Here is a 17893-nt window from a genome sequence, read left to right as displayed (position 1 = left end):
GCGGCTCTCGACCCACCCTTGAGGCGGTCAACCAGAATTCGTCGCCCACCTCAGAGACTAAATTTATGAACTATTCGAATTTATGGACTCTCTGAATTGTTTTGTTGCTTTGTTTGATCGTTTCCCTGGTTTGTATATAGTGTTGATCTCGTTAATCTTGTTGCATACTGCTTCTCTGCACCAGGCACCTTCCCATGTAAATAGCTTAGTTCTCATGTACATAGTCCTGTAACTATGTCTTCGCACCCCACACGTAGTTAGGAACATTCTCACCATACATTATTTATTGCCACACACATACATTTTTTATAAAAGGGGGGATGTCATAATATACACCAGTATATCATGGTGCAGATACACACACTGATGGACACACAGTGGGACCAATCAACACACACAACACCGCAGCCAATCACCAGTTAGAGCACACTCACTATATAGACAGAGGGCATCAGAGTTCCCGCTCATTCAGGATGCAGCCTCCTAGGAAGACAGAGCTTACTGCTTGCAGCACAGACCTTCACCATGTGCTGAGTGCATAGACTGGTTAGGACAGGCATAGGTCTTTAGTTTAATCTAACATCGTGTTAACCCACAGTGAAAGTATGTTCAACAGTTTCTAACTTAATAAAATAGTGTTGTACTATTTTAAGTGTTGGTGGCCTGTATGTGTTCCACGGATCCAGAGCACCCAACACATCGGCTGGTAATGAGGAGTTTGCACCCTCAGTGTCGGTAATGAAAGAGGCCCCAGCTATTTGTAGCTCTCTGCTAAACACGCACAGCCAACATCAGCCTGGAGTAAGGACAGGGATAGTATATCAACGTGACATTCCGAAACACATTAAATACTTCTCTGCATTCCGATGTGGTATGCTGATAGCTTGAGAAGGGTGGGTCAACTGTAGGCCTTTGTAATTAAAATTGCAGGGCGGGGACAGAGTGCGAAACGTCAAATTTGTGGTTCAAAACTTATCCCCCTCAACTTTATCCCCCCCTTCTATCCAGCCCCCATGTGCTGAAGACAATGTTGTTGCACGCTCAGCAGCAGCCCACTGCTATCTCTATCACAATATGAAATGAGCTGGGAGGGAAAGATCAGCTCGTCCATCGAGCCGACCCCACTCATCATCTGACCTGACCTCCACCCCAGTCAGTTACAGAGTGTTCGCGCCCGCCACTCTACGTGCTCAGTGCCCTCCAAGACTAGAACAGTCCAGCATCCAGTCTATTCCTACACTGACAGAATCTAATGTCATGCCCTTAGGCCCTCGTCAATCTATCAGACCAGAATAATCTGTCAACAGGCACGTTATCCAACCCTTTTATTATTTTCACGAACCTCGATCAAGTCGCCTCCAAGTCTACATTGCTCTAGAATAAATAGCTCGCCCCTCTCATCTTTCCTGTCAGCCAACACAGAGAGTGTCAGCGGCCTATTGAACAATGGAGATCATTGCAGCCTCACCCCGATCCTGCTCTTATCCAATACACACACCGGCACTGTTCCAGCAGTATGGGGTGACTGAATATTTAATAAGGAGTAGGAATCCCGACTGATTTGTCCCTTCCGTACCCGTGGATTCTTATGGCCAATTGTGTTGGCTCATTTTTGTTCTTCCTTTGGCATAGTCGCATAGGATCTTGTTTTGCGCCTTGGTGATCAACTCGGTGTTAAGCATCGCCTGGTGTGGTTTGTAGGCCCCTCGCTTGCAGGCCAATCGGGTGAGAAGGTGCACGATTCACTTGCCTCTATTTGTTTTCTCTGGGCCGTCTGCTCGACCAACTGAGCTTTTGGTTTCTCTCCGCTTCTGCAGAAAGGTCACGGTCGATCATCAGTGACTGTCTCTGAACCTACTGTGACTGAACCTTAGTTAGGCCATACTTGGAGTATAGTGTTCAATTCTGGTCGCCACACTACCAGAAGGATGTGGAGGCTTTAGAGAGGGTGCAGAAGAGATTTACCAGGATATTGTCTGGTATGGAGGGCATTAGCTATGAGGAGCGGTTGAATAAACTCAGTTTGTTCTCACTGGAACGACGGAGGTCGAGGGGCGACCTGATAGAGGTCTACAAAATTATGAGGGGCATAGATAGAGTGGATAGTCAGAGGCTTTTCCCCAGGGAATAGGGGCCAAATAGGGGGCATAGGTTTAAGATGCGAGGGGCAAGGTTTAGAGGAGATGTACGAGGCAAGTTTTTTTACACAGAGGGTAGTGGGTGCCTGGAACTCACTGCCAGAGGAGGTGGTGGAAGCAGGGACGATAGTGACATTTAAGGGGCATCTTTACAAATACATGAATAGGATGGGAATAGAGGGATACGGACCCAGGAAGCGTAGAAGATTGTAGTTTAGTCGGGCAGCATGGTCGGCACAGGCTTGGAGGGCCGAACGGCCTGGTCCTGTGCTGTACTTTTCTTTGTTCTTTGTTTGTCTCCCATTTGCCTGCGTCAACGTCCGCAACTTTCCTATCTTAGCTTGGCCTATCTAGCATCCCAACTGAGATCATCTAAGAACGTAGCAACATCCTGGGAGATACCATTGACCAGGAACTGGTCTGGACCAGCCATATAAATACTATGCCTATAAGCGCAGGTCAGAGGCTGGGAATCCTGCAGTGAGTAACTCACCTTCTGACACCTCCAAAGCTTGTCCATCATCTACAAGGCACAAATCCGGAGCGTGCTTGACCGGGGGGATGCTGTGAGGGACAACCTTCTCACCCCAGCTGTGGAATCAACCTAATGAACCTTCACTACATCCTCTCCAAACCCAGTGTATCCTTCTCTACACAGGAGGTCAAAACTAAAGAGTACTCCAGCTGTGGTCTCACCCAAGCCCTGCACAATTGCAGAAAATAAACGTCTGTATTCCAACCGCCTTGCAATAAATGCCAATGTATCATTTGCTTTCCAATTTGGTGTGTCCAGCCTTCAACAGCAGTGATACCACAACCAGTAAGAGGGGCGGGTTTGGATAAATGAGTACATTGAGTACATGATGAGTACATAAGCTATTTAATGAGAAACATGACTGAACATCAAAGGCAGCTCACAAACCATTTTAGATTTCTTAAATCCTTAGAACACACAAAGAAAGAGAGTGGGGGATAGATGTTTCGGAGCCTCAGGATTAGAGAAATGAATTTCTCTTTGGTCAAATTTGAGTGACTTACGGTAACTTATCTTCCCAAAAGTAACAAGTTTATTGGGAGGTGGTGGTGTAGTGGTATTGTCACTGCAATAGTAAACCAGAGACCCAATGCTCTGGGGACCCAGGTTCAAGTCCTGTCACTGCAGATGGTGAAATTTGAATTCAATAAAAATCTGGAATTGAAAGTCTAATGATAACCGTGAAACCATTGTCGATTGTCATAAAACCCCATCTGGTAGGGGCAGCACGGTGGCTAGCACTGATGCCTCACAGCGTCGAGGTCCCAGGCTCGATCCCGGCCCTGGGTCACTGTCCGTGTGGAGTTTGCACATTATCCCCGTGTTTGTATGGGTTTTGCCCCCACAACCCAAAAGATGTGCAGGCTAGGTGGATTGGCCACGCTAAATTGCCCCTTAATTGGAAAAACTGAATTGGGTATTCTAAATTTATTTTAAAAAGTAAATTTAAAAAAAAAGTAAAAACCCATCTGGTTCACTAATGTCCTTCAGGGAAGGAAATCCGCCATCCTTACCTGGTCTGGCCTACATGTGACTCCAGACCCACAGCAATGTGGTTGACGCTTAACTGCCGCCTCAAGGGCAATTAGGGATGGGCAATAAATGCTGGCATAGTCTGCGGCGCCAGGCCCCATGAATGAATGAAAAAAAAAAGTTGCTTTAAAGGGCGAGGCAGAGCTGATGATGCAACTAATTTGAGCCTCTCGGCACCTTTCGCTGAACTGCCAGGGTTAACAGTCAAAGGAGGAAAATGGTTTGCACCTTTCATATCGTCGGGACGTCCCAAACCGCTTCATAGTCAATGAAGTGCAGTGTGGGCAAACATGGCAGCCTGTGCGCAGGGCAAGATCCCAGGCACTGCAAATGAGATAAGACCAGCTAACCTACTTTTTGACGGTGTTAGTTGAGGCATTGTGGAGGCCTTGTGGTGTGATGGAGTGCGTGCCTGCTTCTGTGCATGAATTGACGTCCCACTTCAGGACTTGATGGCCAAGGAAAGTGCGTTCATAACGCGGCCAAATATGTTGGGCAACGGCTCATAAAGCCTTCTGACACACGCCAATGGCAGGCGGTAAGAGTGGGAGAATTTCCTGGTCAGTCATACGATAGAAATAAAATGCTAGCCTCTATCGTCACTATCCGTAGTTTCAGGCTACACATGTAAATGTGCACGTCGTCATGGGGAAACGTGGATTATTTGGGTGGGCCAGTTGGCTCGCCGGCTGGTGTGGATCAGATCGGGGCGAAATGTTTTTAAGATAAAGATAGATAGTTTTTTGAAGAATAAAGGGATTAAGGGTTATGGTGTTCGGGCCGGAAAGTGGAGCTGAGTCCACAAAAGATCAGCCATGATCTCATTGAATGGCGGAGCAGGCTCGAGGGGCCAGGTGGCCTACTCCTGCTCCTAGTTCTTGTGTTCTAACAGCAGGGGGTTCGATTCCCATTCCACTGGGGTGGATTCAGGACCTGCCTCCTTGCCCTGCCCATGGTACAGGTCGTGGCGCTGTGGGTCAGACCTGCCTTGGTGAAGAGAACTCTAGAGAAAGTAGTCGAGTCATGAATGCTGGCCAGGAACTGGGTGACTTTCCCACCCTTTGAATGGTGGAAGCAGGAGGGGCTTTGGCTTTGTGCTGTGTCCTAGATGGTGTTATCTGATCCAGTAAGGGGTTTGGGGAGGGGTTGGTGCTTGAGCCTTCGAACTCGGGAGCGACAGTCCTACATTCCGCCAAGGTGACAATACTCGACCTACACCGACCAGCACCTTCTCGAGGGCAAATAGGGACGGGCAACGAATGCTGACCAGGCCAGTGACACACTCATCTTTGAAAAAATTATAAGAACTATTTTAGAATTGGGCATTGTTACAGACCAGAAAAGCAAAATACAGCTGATGGTGGAAACCTGAAATAAGAACAGCCAATGCTTTAAAACCTCAGCAGGTCTGATGATAGCTGTGCAGAGAAATGTGCCAGCCTAAAACCCATCATATTTCTACCCCTTTCACGGCGCCGAGGTTCGATCCCAGCCCTGGGTCACTGTCCGTCAGGGGCGGATCTACTATGAAACTAATGAAGCTTAAGCTTCAGGGCCCCTAATCCCGGAGGGGCCCCAGAATTGACTTTAGTCCACATTGCTTAAAAATTTTGGGTCTACTGTATGAGAAGGGGTTTAAAAAAAATAATATTAATAATATAGTGTAATTCAATACAAAATAATAGTTAAAATTAAAAGGTTATTAAAGTATCATGTAGGCTAGCCATAAATGAAAAAATGTTCAAATTAAGGAGGTTTCATTCTAAATATATTTAATGTAAAATAATTATAAATAATTTAAAACACTATTAACATTTATGACAGAAATACAAACAGTAGATGACGTGTCGTAACAAAAAAGGGGAGCCGTTGAAAAGGCAATCACAATGCTAACGTGAATTTTCAACGTGATAGCACTCGTGATAGCGATCTAGACAAGAATTTTTTTCAATGAAGTGTTCATAAGGATACAATATTTTAATTATCCCTACTCAAAAATAAATGTTAGATTTAGAAAAGTAAGGTAAGTAATGAGGTGAAATAGTGTTAGATTAGCCTAAGCCTATTGTTTTTATGAAGTGAACGGAAGGTAGGCTACGACCACATAGCCTAGGCTAATACTATACTATGTGTTGGATAACAAGAAAGTCAAATAAAAATACTGTGGATCAGCAACTTGAAGAACAGATGAGAAAAACCATACAGTACTATTTTGAAGTACTGAAAAGAGTTGTAGCTGTTATAAAGTTTTAAGTGAAAGAGGTTTGGCATTTAGAGGTCATGAGGAGAAGTGGAGCTCACCAAATAATGGAAACTTCATGGAGGCCATTGAACTTATTGCAGAGTTCGACCCATTTTTACATGAACATCTCGAGAAATGTAAAAATGAAAAAGTAAATGCTACTTACCTATCCAAACCCGTGTATGAAGAATTGATAGAAATCATGGGAAAATATGTGCAAGATGAAATGGTGAATCAAATCAACAACCTAGACACCAAATACTACTCTATTATTGTTGACTCTACGCCTGACCTGACACATGTTGACCAGCTGGTAATTGTGGTTCAATACTGCTATAATGGAAAACCCTGTGAGAAATTTTAAACATTTTTACTGATAGAAAACCATTCATCCACGGCCTTGTTCAACAAAATACAACAATGAACATAAGCTTTCACTTGAAAATATCCGTGGTCAGTCCTACGATAATGCATCGAACATGAAGGGCTCGAAGAAAGGGCTGCAAGCACTCTTTAAAAACATTAACAGGTACGCAGACTATGTACCATGTGCAGCCCATTCACTTAACCTTGTTGGAGAAAAGGCAGTGTCTACTGTACCTGAAGTTGTTGGCTATTTTGGCATTTTGCAGGAGCTGTATGTTTTCTTTTCTGGATCTCCACGAAGATGGGGGATTTTAAACACACAGGGCAATCTACATTTTTCTCTAAAGAGCTTAAGTGTAACTAGATGGTCTGCATACTATGAAGCAGTCCGGGCAATTAAAAATGGATATATGGGTATTTTACAAACTCTCAAACATATTTTTGAAGACTCAGAAGAGAAGACTGAATGCAAACAAGATGCAAAGAATTTATACCACAAGTTGGTAAAGCTGGAATATGCTAGTTTAACAGTTGTTTGGGAAGAAGCGCTGGAGCGTTTCAACAAAACAAGTAAGAAACTCCAAACCCCTGGTTTTGATGTATTTGAAGGTTATCTTCTGCTATCATCTTTACTTTCGTTTGTTAAAGAACTGAGAAAATTCAGCCGATAGGATTGCACACTATGAATCAGAAGCAAAAGGTTTTGTGTGAAGATATCACCTCAAGTTATTCTGATGCTTCCAAACGCATTGTTACAAGGAAATTTTCAGATGGAACAAGTGGTATTGCTTCTTTGAGAGGAGCTGACAAATTTAGGATAGAAGTTCTATATCAACTCTATGACTGCTTGATAACCCAGTTACGCAAGAGGATTGACCAATATGAGCAGATTGCGAAAAGGTTCAAGTTCCTCTCAGAATTGGTGAACAATTCTGAAATTGATGAGGACAGTATTAAACTTATAATATCGTATTTCAAAGATGATATTGACCACAAATTAGTAAATGAGTGTTATCAGTTCAAAGAATATTTGCACCTTACGAAATCCCAGAACACATAAGAAAACACGCCATCTAAAATGCAATGCGCAGAAGTTCTTCAGCTTATTTGTGAGCAAAACCTAATTGAAGTGTTCCCCAATATTACTACTGTGCTTAAGCTGTACTTGACAATGCCTATCACGAGCTGTGAAGCAGAAAGGAATTTTTCAAAGCTATCTTTTATAAAGAACAAATTTTGGTCTACCATGACTGAAGAGTACTTAAATTCTTTATGCATATTGTCTCTAGAAAATGACATTGCAAGGAAGCTCTCATATGACAAAACTGTACGTGAATATGTTGCTAGAAAAAACAGAAAAAAGAGTATTTTGTAAAATGTGCTTCATGTAGTATGTATTCTCATCGGTGTCTAAAATAAAAGATTATATTGACTGGTATTTTCTATGTTTTATTTCATCATTCTACGATGCATCATGCATGTATATAACATTTCCCTCATTTTCATCTCCCATAATTCGAAAACTCGAAGGCATAGGAAATTTTTATTCACACCAGTGACTTTGACATGTGAGATAATCCAGTACAGCAATTTTAATCAAAATCTGAGATGTAGTGATTACATTTAAAAAAAATTTATGGTGATCTGTCGTGGAACAACCCCATTGAAGAAGGTAACAGTGGTTACCCAGACCCCGTTGCTGGTTGCGAAGGGGCCCCCATAACAGTTCAAGCTTCAGGGCCCCAAAAATGTAGGTGCGCCACTGCTGTCCGTGTGGAGTTTGTACATTCTCCCCGTTTCTGCGTGGGTCTCGCCCCCAAAGCCCAAATGACGTGCAGGATTGGCCACACTAAATTGCCCTTTAATTGGAAAAGAAAGTACTTGGATACTCTTAAAACAGCTCTACCATTCAGCTCTGAAGAGTCGTACGGACTTGAAATGTCAATTCTGTTTCTCTCCCCAGATGTTGTCAGACCTGTTGAGTTTTTCCAGCATTTTCCATTGCTTAAATTAGAGCAATGTACCTTCTGTCGTGGCCAAACATGTACATATCTTGCAATGTGAAAAATGAACCCAGCTTATTTTTAAAAAGAACTAACCCGTGGAAACCAGCCATGATAACACACACTGGTTTACTGACCATGTATGGATAAATGGATTGTGCTCAATGATGAGGTATTTCTCACTAAATGATCCCATTTCAAAATCAGCTGGAATCACTGCAGTATTTGCTGCTTGCTCCCAGCGTGTTGTTCGAATTCAGTTGTTTTTAAATTGCCTGGCATCGTGTCCCTCCTCCCAACTCCCCCCACTGTTTTTAAAAAATAAATTTAGAGTACCCAATTATTTTTTTTTCCAATTAAGGGGCAATTTAGCGTGGCCAATCCACCTAACCTGCACATCTTTTGGGTTGTGGGGTGAAACCCACGCAGATGCGGGGAGAATGTGCAAACTCCACACGGACAGTGACCCAGGGCCTGGATTCGAACCCGGGTCCTCAGCGCCTTAGTCCCAGTGCTAACCACTGCACAACCGAGCTTCTCCCCCCCCCCCCCCCCCCCTTACCTATATCCCTTCAAATTTATCATTTTCAAGTATTTACCCAATTTCCTTTCGAGTCGGGGCAGCACGGTAGCATAGTGGTTAGCACAGTTGCTTCACAGCTCCAGGGACCCAGGTTCGATTCCCCGGCTGCGTCACTGTCTATGCGGAGTCTGCACGTTCTCCCTATGTCTGCGTGGGTTTCCTCCGGGTGCTCTGGTTTCCTCCCTCAGTCTAAAGATGTGCGGGTTAGGTGAATTGGCCGTCCTAAATTGCCCTTTCCAAAAAATGTTAAGTGGGGGTTACTGGGATAGGGTAGATACGTGGGCTTCAGTAGGGTGCTCTTTGTAAGGGCTGGTGCAGACTCGATGGGCCGAATGGCCTCCTTCTGCACTGTAAATTCTATGCTTCTATAAGTCACTCCTGAATCTGCTCCCGCCACTCTCTCAAGCGTGTGTTCCAGATAATAACAGCTTGCTGTGTTTAATTTAAAAAAACCCTTCTCCCGCTCTCCTCTGGTTCCTTCACCCGTTATTTTAAATCTGTTTCCTTTAGTTACTGACCCTCCAGCCAGTGAAAGCAGCTTTTCCTTACAGGACATCCTGAGGATGAGATAAGGTGCTTTATCAAGTTTCTTTTTCTTTTTAATCTGCCAAGAGATCTATCGCAGCCCCAGGATTGTATTGATTGAAAGAACTTTTAGGGAAGAATGGTCATACATTGTGAATACTTTCAGAAGTAAATCCAGCAGACAATTACTGGCAGTATTTATTCTCACTTTGGAACATTGGAAAGAGGAGAATATGTTGGGAAACCGCTCTGAATCACACCCATATCAGATTACAAAGTCATATTTAGCTCAGGTTGACGGTGCCAAGAGAATCAAATCTAATTTCCACACTCGAAAAAGGCCTGTGGATGTTTTTGTGTCGCTGGCATGGTCCAGAATTTATTTCCCATCCCTTGTTGCATAGTGGCGACGAGGCGCCTTCTTGAATCACTGCAGTCCATTTATTAAAACTTCTCTCTGGCAAGGCCCAGCATTTGCTGTCCATCTCGAATTTCCCTCGAACTGACTGACTTGCTAGACCATTACAGAGGGGCAGGTAAGAGTCAATCACATTGCTGTGGATCTGGAGTCACGTGTAGGTCAGGGCAAATAAGGACGGCAGATCTCCTTCCCTAAAGGACATTAGTGAAGCAGATGGGTTTTTACAACAATTGACGATAGTTTCATGCCACAATTAGTGATGCATTGCTTTCAATTCCAATTTTTAAAAAAATGTATTAATTAATTCAAGTTCCACCAGATGCAGTGGTGTTAGCCTGGGCCCCTGGATTACGAGACTAGTGACATTACCACTGTCTCCCCATAGTGCAGGTAAACCCACAGTTCTAGGGAGTTCCTTGGCAGGGCTTTGGTAGTTCAGTCGGTAGAGCATCAGACTTTTAATTTAAGGGTTCAGGTCCCTGTCAGGGCGTTTCTTTAGGGTGGTAGGGTGGCACAGTGGTTAGCACCGCTGCCTCACAGCGCCAGGGGCCCGGGTTCAATTCCAGCCTCGGGTGACTGTCTGTGCGGAGTCTGCACGTCCTCCCCGTGTCGGCGTGGGTTTCCTCCGGGTGCTCCGGTTCCCTCCCACAGTACAAAGATGTGCAGGTTAGGTGTATTGGCCATGCTAAATTCCCCCTTATTGTTCAAAAAAGATGTATAGGTTAGGTTAAGCGGTTGTTGGGATAGAGTGAGGAAGTGAGCTTGGGTAGAATGCTCTTTCAGAGGGTCGGTGCAGACTCGATGGGCCGAATGGGCTCCTTCTGCACTGAAGGAATTCTATGATAATTCTATGGCAGTGAAGTAACTGTAGTATCCCACATGGCACTTCCGAGATGGGGATGATTATCTTCCCCGTGGTTCTCGCGCAGTTCAAGCTCCCCCATTTGTGGGGGGGGGGGGGGGGGGGGGGGAAGAGAGAGAGAGGAGGAGGAGAAGACGACCCGGGAGTTGTATATGGCGCAATTGTAAATAAACCAAAGTTTGTTATTCTTACTTCGTCTGGACCCAGTGTCCTTATTAAAGTAACAGCCTTATAGTTTCAAGTTAGGAGCACGGAGGCGCAGTGGTTAGCACTGCTGCCACAACTCTGAGGACCTGGGTTCGATCCCGGCCCCAGGTCACTATCCATGTGGAGTTTGCACATTCTCCCTGTGTCTGTGTGGGTTTCACCCCCACAACCCAAAGATATGTATGTTAGGTGGATTGGCCACACTAAATTGCCCCTTAATTTGGAAAAAAAAAAATTGGGTACTCTAAACTTAAGAAAAATGTTAGGTGGTGTGGAGAGCTCAGGGAAACAGGCAATAGCATTCCCATGACCCTGCTGCCTTTGTCTGTCTAGACGTCGCGGGTTCGGAAAGTGCTGTTGAAGAAGCATTGGCATTTGTTGCAGTGCATTCGGTGGATGGTACCCGCTGCTGCCACTGTGATCTGGTGGCGGAAGGAGTGAATGTTTAAGGAATCAAAGTGTCAGACTATTTTCTGCAAAGGCAACTTTGGCCTCGTTAAGCTTTCGAGCTGATGCTCCCACTTCACCATTGGCACAGTGAGGATAATGAGGAACAGAGGCATACAGCCCAAAATGAAAAGCCTTTGATGAGGCAACAGTAGTGGTGCCATAACGGACCTTTGGGTCCTGGGTTGGGTGGTAATCAGCGAAGGCGCCCATCTCTGTTAACAATCCAACAACTCCCATTGCAGACCGCGAGTACATGCTTAGTGGGTGAGAAAAGGATTGGTTGTGAAGCCTTCTACAGTCGCATGGCCTCCAAATCTTTTGTGGTACCAGATGATCAATTGAACTATTAATATCAACTCCCAGGTTCAGCCTGCTCCAAGCAATGACCGCACCACTTTCCATCCATTCTGACCAGAAACTACCCCCATGCATTCCCCTAACCAGCTTCCTGACTGCACTTAGCTCACTTTTTAAAAAAAAAGTTAATTTAGAGTATCCAATTCTTTTTTTCCCCAATTAAGGGGCAATTTAGCGCAGCCAATCCACCTACCCTGCACATCTTTTTGGGTTGTGGGGGTAAGACCCACGCTGCTATGGGGAGAATGTGCAAACTCCACACAGACAGTGACCCTGGGGCGGGATTGAACCGGGTCCTCGGCGCCGTGAGGCTAACATCTGGCCACCGTGCCGCCCACTTAACCTACCACTCACCGACCCGCCCATCCTACCCATTTTGTCTGAAAATGCGTCCACTGCCATTTAATCTTCTCCATCTCCTCTTAGTCTAACTAACAGAGACTGGGCACAAAATCTAAGCTGACACTACCAGTGCAGTACAGAGGGAGCGCTGCACTGTTGTAGATGCCCTCATTCGGGAGCGACATTAAAGCAGCGGTCTGGCTGGCTTTCCCCTTAATGTAAAGGATCCTACTGTCACTACTACAAAGAAGAGCGAGGGGGGAGGGGGAAATATATATCCCTCAACCAACATCACTAAAGTGGTTAGCACTGCTGCCTCACGGCGGCGAGGACCGGGGTTCGATCCCTGCCCCGGGAAAGTTCACAGTCGAATGATGTTGAACTCAACATCCATGGTGCACTCCATGCTGTTCTCTAAATATCATTGGCAACAATTAAGTGAATACAGTGGTGGTTTCCTTCCTGCTTTTGCTCTACTTACATTCTGACAGCTGGAAGGTGTTACATTATGGAAGCTGCAAGCATTTCTCACACAGTAATTATTTTTTATCTCGACTCCTAGAAGAAAGTTGATGGGAGACAGAGAGCGAGTGCAAGATAGAGAGGGAGAGAAGCCAGAAGATTATGCTGCCATGTCTCTGACGTACAGCGATGCCCCAGGGCCAGAAGCAACTGGCAACAGTTTCTGGATGGTGAGTTTCACAAGATCAAAGTTTACCTTAAAGGGATATGACTTTTGTTTAGTACACAACAGCCCTCTGATATCTAGTTCTGAGGGATGATTTAAGTTCATCATTTTATCGAGACAGAAAAATAGGTCTCCAAAAAACTCCAAATAGGAAAAAGACTTGTGCCATACAGACAAAAGGCTCCAGGGTGGCGTTGAAAAACTAATTGGCTCCAGCACTCCGCAGTCAAGAAGCAGCAAAATAGCTCTGGCACCTGAATGATCCCTGTTAAGTATGGTTATTGTACCCAAGCTTGCTGGGAGTTGGGTTCAGATCAACTAAATACAATTTACTGAAAGTCTTACACATCCTTCAGTGAGGGGGATATCATTGCTGCCCCTTGGGAGTAAAGTGCCTATATTGGAACTAGATACCTAACCCTAGTCACAATGGAGGAATCTTCCATCATTTGACCTGGATTAAGTTACCAGGAGAGATTACAAGGAGAGATTACACAAATTAGGCCTGTTTTTGCTAGAATTTAGAAGGCTAAGGGGTGATCTGATTGAACTATTTAAGATATTAACAGGTAAAGACAGGGTAGATAAAGATAAACTGTTTCCACTGAACATAGAACATACAGTGCAGAAGGAGGCCATTCGGCCCATCGAGTCTGCACAGACCCACTTAAGCCCTCACTTCCACCCTTCCCCCGTAACCCAATAACCCCTCCGAACTGGTTGGAGATTCTAAAACTAGGGGACATAAGCCAGACTGTTCAGGAGAGACGTTAAGAAGAACTTCTTCGCTCAAAGGGTGGTAGAGATTTGGAATTCTCTCCCACACACAGCAGCTGAAGCTGGAACAGTTGTTAATTTTAAATCTGCGATGGATAGATTGTTAAGCAAAGGTATTAAGGGATATAATAATAATAACCTTTTATTGTCACAAGTATGATGTTACTGTGAAAAGTCCCTAGTCGCCACATTCCGGCGCCTGTTCGTGTAAGCTGGTACGGGAATTGAACCCGCGCTGCTGGCCTTGTTCTGCATCTCAAACCAGCTGTCTAGCCCACTGAGCTAAACCAGCCCTTGGGATATGGGCCCAAAGGAAAGATAAATGGAGTTAGGCTACAGATCAGCCATGATCTCATTGAATGGCGGGACAGGCTCGAGGGACTGAATGGCCTGCTCCTGTTCCTACATTGATCAATGCATCCAGACCATTCCATTGAGTAAAAGTCATCGGAGTGACTTTAACCAAAGGAAGAGATGAATTGGGCGAGGTGTAAAATGGGTAGCCAATTTGCTTCGGGCCTGGATTTTCCAGTCACCGCCAGGAAAGATACCCGCAGAGATCTAGCCGTCTCTGTGGGCAGCTTTCCCGTTTCCCAACGCCAGTTTAGATTTGGCGCCAGGTCATGGGGAATTCTCCAGGAATCCAGCAGCAATGATGTCAACACGCAGGTAAGCCAATCACATTGAAGTATTCACAGCCAACCGGGAAGTTCAAAGCACTTCATACCCTTTTCGTTTTAAATTAAAGTATCTGAAAACAAAATAAGCAATTAGAATTGGATTAAATATAAAATAAAAGATGAACTTCTGAAAAAAAAAAACTTTTAAAAAAAGCAATCTGATTTTTTTCTTTCAAGTTATGGAAAAGTTTGACATTACACAAAAGACGAATTAGGCTTTCTGGGCCAGAGAGCGTGTTTAGCAGTAACAATGAAGTTAGTATCCTGTTTAAAACCCAGGCCAGCGCTCACTCAACAAGGTGAAACTTAGGGGCAGCACGGTGGCGAAGAGGTTAGCGTTGCTGCCTCACGACGCTGAGGACCCGGGTTCGAATCCCGGCCCTGGGTCACTGTCCGTGTGGAGTTTGCACATTCTCCCCGTGTCTGCGTGGGTTTCACCCCCATAACCCAAAGATGTGCAGGCTAAGTGGATTGGCCACGCTAAATTGCCCCTCAATTGGAAAAAAAAATAATTGGGTAGTCTAAATTTTTTCATAAAATAAAAACAAGGTGAAACTTTTCCAAGGGTTTTCACAGTGAGGCTAACAGTTAAAGTGGAAGTTCTTGTTTGTCCAATTGATTTCCCATTGATCACAGTCAAAGTGCATCCTCAAGGGGCGTAGAATCACTGACTGCAACCTTTCGACTTCCGCGTTATTCTGGACTCCTGAAATTGCTGTCAGTTTTAGTGGAGTAATAATGGTGAAAACTGACAACTTTATCATCATTTGCATTGCTATATCCAAGCCTTTCTTTTTATTCCTTCATAGTATGTGGGCATTGCTGGCTGGGCCAGCATTTATTGTCCATCCCCAATTGCCCTTGAACTGAGTGGCTTGCTCGGCCATTTCATCCATTGCTGTGGGTCAGGAGTCACTTGTAGGCCAGGCTGGGTAAAAATGGCGACGTCCTTCTCTGAAGGACATTAGTGAACCAGGCGGGTGCTTACAACAGCCAACAATGGTCTTATGGTCATCATCGGACTTTTAACTGATTTTCACCTGGTAACTGAAGTGAAAGTGACCCGTTACAATATTCCAGTGCAGAAACCAGCCATTCGGCCCATCACATCTGTGTGAATACTAGTCGAATCCCACTATCCAGTTCACGTCCCAAACAGTTTTGCTATTCCTCTCTATTCAACAGATACCGGATTCTCTTTCCAGATAATTTATGGACAATGGTTTGTGCCACACATTTTAACCACGTTCTTTGCAAAGGATTCTTTTCAAACTGCATTTTTTGTGATTCTCTTAAATTTGCAAAAGCAAAAAGAGTTAGGAGTCAACGACTGCCCAATGTCCCCCATTCCTTAGGAGGAGGGATACAAACTACTGCTTCCCCAGATGGCATGCAGAGTCTCAACACTCACCACCCAAGGAATCACAGCCATCAACTTGTTGGCTAATTTACAGGTGTTGACACATGAAACCACTTCTCTGGACCAAAGGCTATCCCAAAGAGCAACAGTTTGTATTAAAATCATAGAATCACTACAGTGCAGAAGGAGGCCTTTCGGCTCATCGAGTCTGCACTGTCCCTCTTAAAGAGCACCCTGCCAGGCCCATGCCACACCCTAGCCCCGTAACCCACCTAACCTGTTGGAGGGGAAATTTAGCATGGCCAATCCACCTAACCTGCACATCTTTGAACTGTGGGAGGAAACCGGAGCACCCAGAGGAAACCCAAGAGAGAGCAGACATGGAGAGAACGTACAGACTCCACACAGAGTCAATCGAGGCAGGAATTGAACCCGGATCCCTGGCGCTGTGAGGCAGCAGTGCTAACCACTGTGCCGCTCTTAGTATCTTTAACATGGTAGAATCACTCAATGGGCTTCACAAATGTTAACAGGCAAAAGACTGACAGTGAATCAGGTGGGCAAATGCTTGATCAAAGAAGAAGGGTTTTTAGCCAAGTCTTAATAGAGGAGGAAGATGGGAAGGTTTAGGGTTGGAATTACAGTGCTGAGGGCCTAGATGACGCACGGCACGGTCACTAATGGTGGGGTGAAAGAAAGCTGGATATACAAGAGTTGGATGAGCGCAAATTTAGAGGACAGTTGTAGAGCTGGGGGAGGTGACAGAGACATGTACAGGCGCAAGGACATTTGAACACCAAGATAAGAATATTAAAACCGTGTCACTGGCTTCAAAGCGCCAGGGTCCCAGGTTCGATTCCCGGCTTGGATCACTGTCTGTGCGAAGTCTGCACGTTCTCCCCGTGTCTGCGTGGGTTTCCTCCGGGTGCTCCGGTTTCCTCCCACAAGTCCCGAAAGACGGGCTTGTTAGGTAATTTGGTCATTCTGAATTCTCCATCTGTGTACCCGAACAGGCGCCGGAGTGTGGCAACGAGGGGCTTTTCACAGTAACTTCATTGCAGTGTTACTGTAAGCCTACTTGTGACAATAAAGATTATTTATTTTTGTGGATCCTGAGCCAATGTCAGACATCAAGCACAGGGGTTGACGGGTACAGCAAGTAATGCTGAAATACCAGTAGCAGCTACTTAAGTGAATGGCAATGTTTCAATTTTCTCTCCCAGCCGGATAAATACAAAAGCACGACCAGGCGCACGGACGATGGCTACAAAATCTGCAACGACATCATGTTGTGTTTCCAAGAGAGAGCAAAGATCGAGAAACAGTACTCCCTGCAGATTTCTGCATGGTCACGGAAGTGGAAGCCACTGGTCGAAGCAAGTGAGTATATCCCGAAGGGTGAACGATTGGAGTAATGGATTTCCTCGGAGATAAATGGTTGCGCGGAGAGATTGGAGAAGCTGGGCTGGTGGTCCTTTCTGGCAGAGTAGCTTAAGGGGTGCGGGGGGGGGGGGGGGGGGGGGGGGGAGAGATTGAAAGGTTATTCAAAATTGAGGGGTTGCGACAGAGCAGGTTGGGAGAAACTGTTTCCTCTGGTAAATGTGTTGGTGGCAAAAGGTCTCGGATTTAAAATAATTGGGAAAAGACCGACGAGGGGAAATGAGAAAAAAACCTTTTCACCAGACGGTCCTGGGGCAGTATCCGATTCCACCACATTTTCAGTAGGCACATGTATCCAAAGAGAAAGATGTATGGGAGTCTAGGGACTCCTTCAAAGAGCCACAGATGCAGGACAGGCGGAGTGGCCTCCTTCTGTGCTGCAACATTCTCCGATTCTAGATGACTGGTAAGATGGTGGTGGGACTTGGGGCGGGGGGGGGGGGGGGCCGAAAGAGAGGAAAGAGGTGTCCATTCAAGGCTTCCCAAACATTCCGTTCACTGTTCCCCTTTTTCCTGAAGGAAATGCCCCACTGACATCAACCCCCTGGGTTCCCCAGTGGCGGAGGGTGGGAATAACGATAAACCCGCTGACGGTGGCGGGAGTGGAAAATCTTGGGATGCCCCTCGGCGCATTGCGGCCAATGAAGTATTTGGGGCCCCAGTTCCCAGGAGCGGTGGCTTAAACCCATGATCTTCTGACTGCGAGGCGCGTGTGTGAACCACTGCTCCACAGCTGATAAGCAAGTGGGAAAGGACGTTCGGAGCTCAGCAGGAAGAATCAAGTGAATTCCCGAGCACCACTGGCCACAGCGATGATGACAGAGAGGTACAGGACGAGGGAGACAGGCAGAGGTGTGTGAGAGAGCGAGAGAGAGAGGGTGAGAG

At 45.5% G+C, this 17893-nt stretch overlaps 1 protein-coding gene across 4 annotated transcripts in view; it reads left to right on the top strand.

Moving 5' to 3' along the window:
* The window catches only part of LOC140403964 (protein kinase C and casein kinase substrate in neurons protein 3), a 93727-nt gene that overhangs the window by 49609 nt on the left and 26225 nt on the right, over nucleotides 1-17893 (top strand). For 3 of the 4 annotated variants that reach the window (XM_072492261.1, XM_072492258.1, XM_072492260.1), the window contains exons 2-3: nucleotides 12626-12755; nucleotides 16792-16948. In XM_072492261.1, the coding sequence (XP_072348362.1) occupies nucleotides 12636-12755; nucleotides 16792-16948 (277 nt within the window). In that variant the 5' untranslated portion in view covers nucleotides 12626-12635. The remainder of the gene's footprint in view (nucleotides 1-12625; nucleotides 12756-16791; nucleotides 16949-17893) is intronic. The other variant, XM_072492259.1, reaches the window with a different exon arrangement.

Source organism: Scyliorhinus torazame, chromosome 29 (assembly GCF_047496885.1).
Source record: "Scyliorhinus torazame isolate Kashiwa2021f chromosome 29, sScyTor2.1, whole genome shotgun sequence".
In the NCBI taxonomy this organism is placed as follows: Eukaryota; Metazoa; Chordata; class Chondrichthyes; order Carcharhiniformes; family Scyliorhinidae; genus Scyliorhinus; species Scyliorhinus torazame.
The sequence above is the reverse complement of the archived record's forward strand: the minus strand, read 5'-3'. Positions and strand labels throughout refer to the sequence as shown.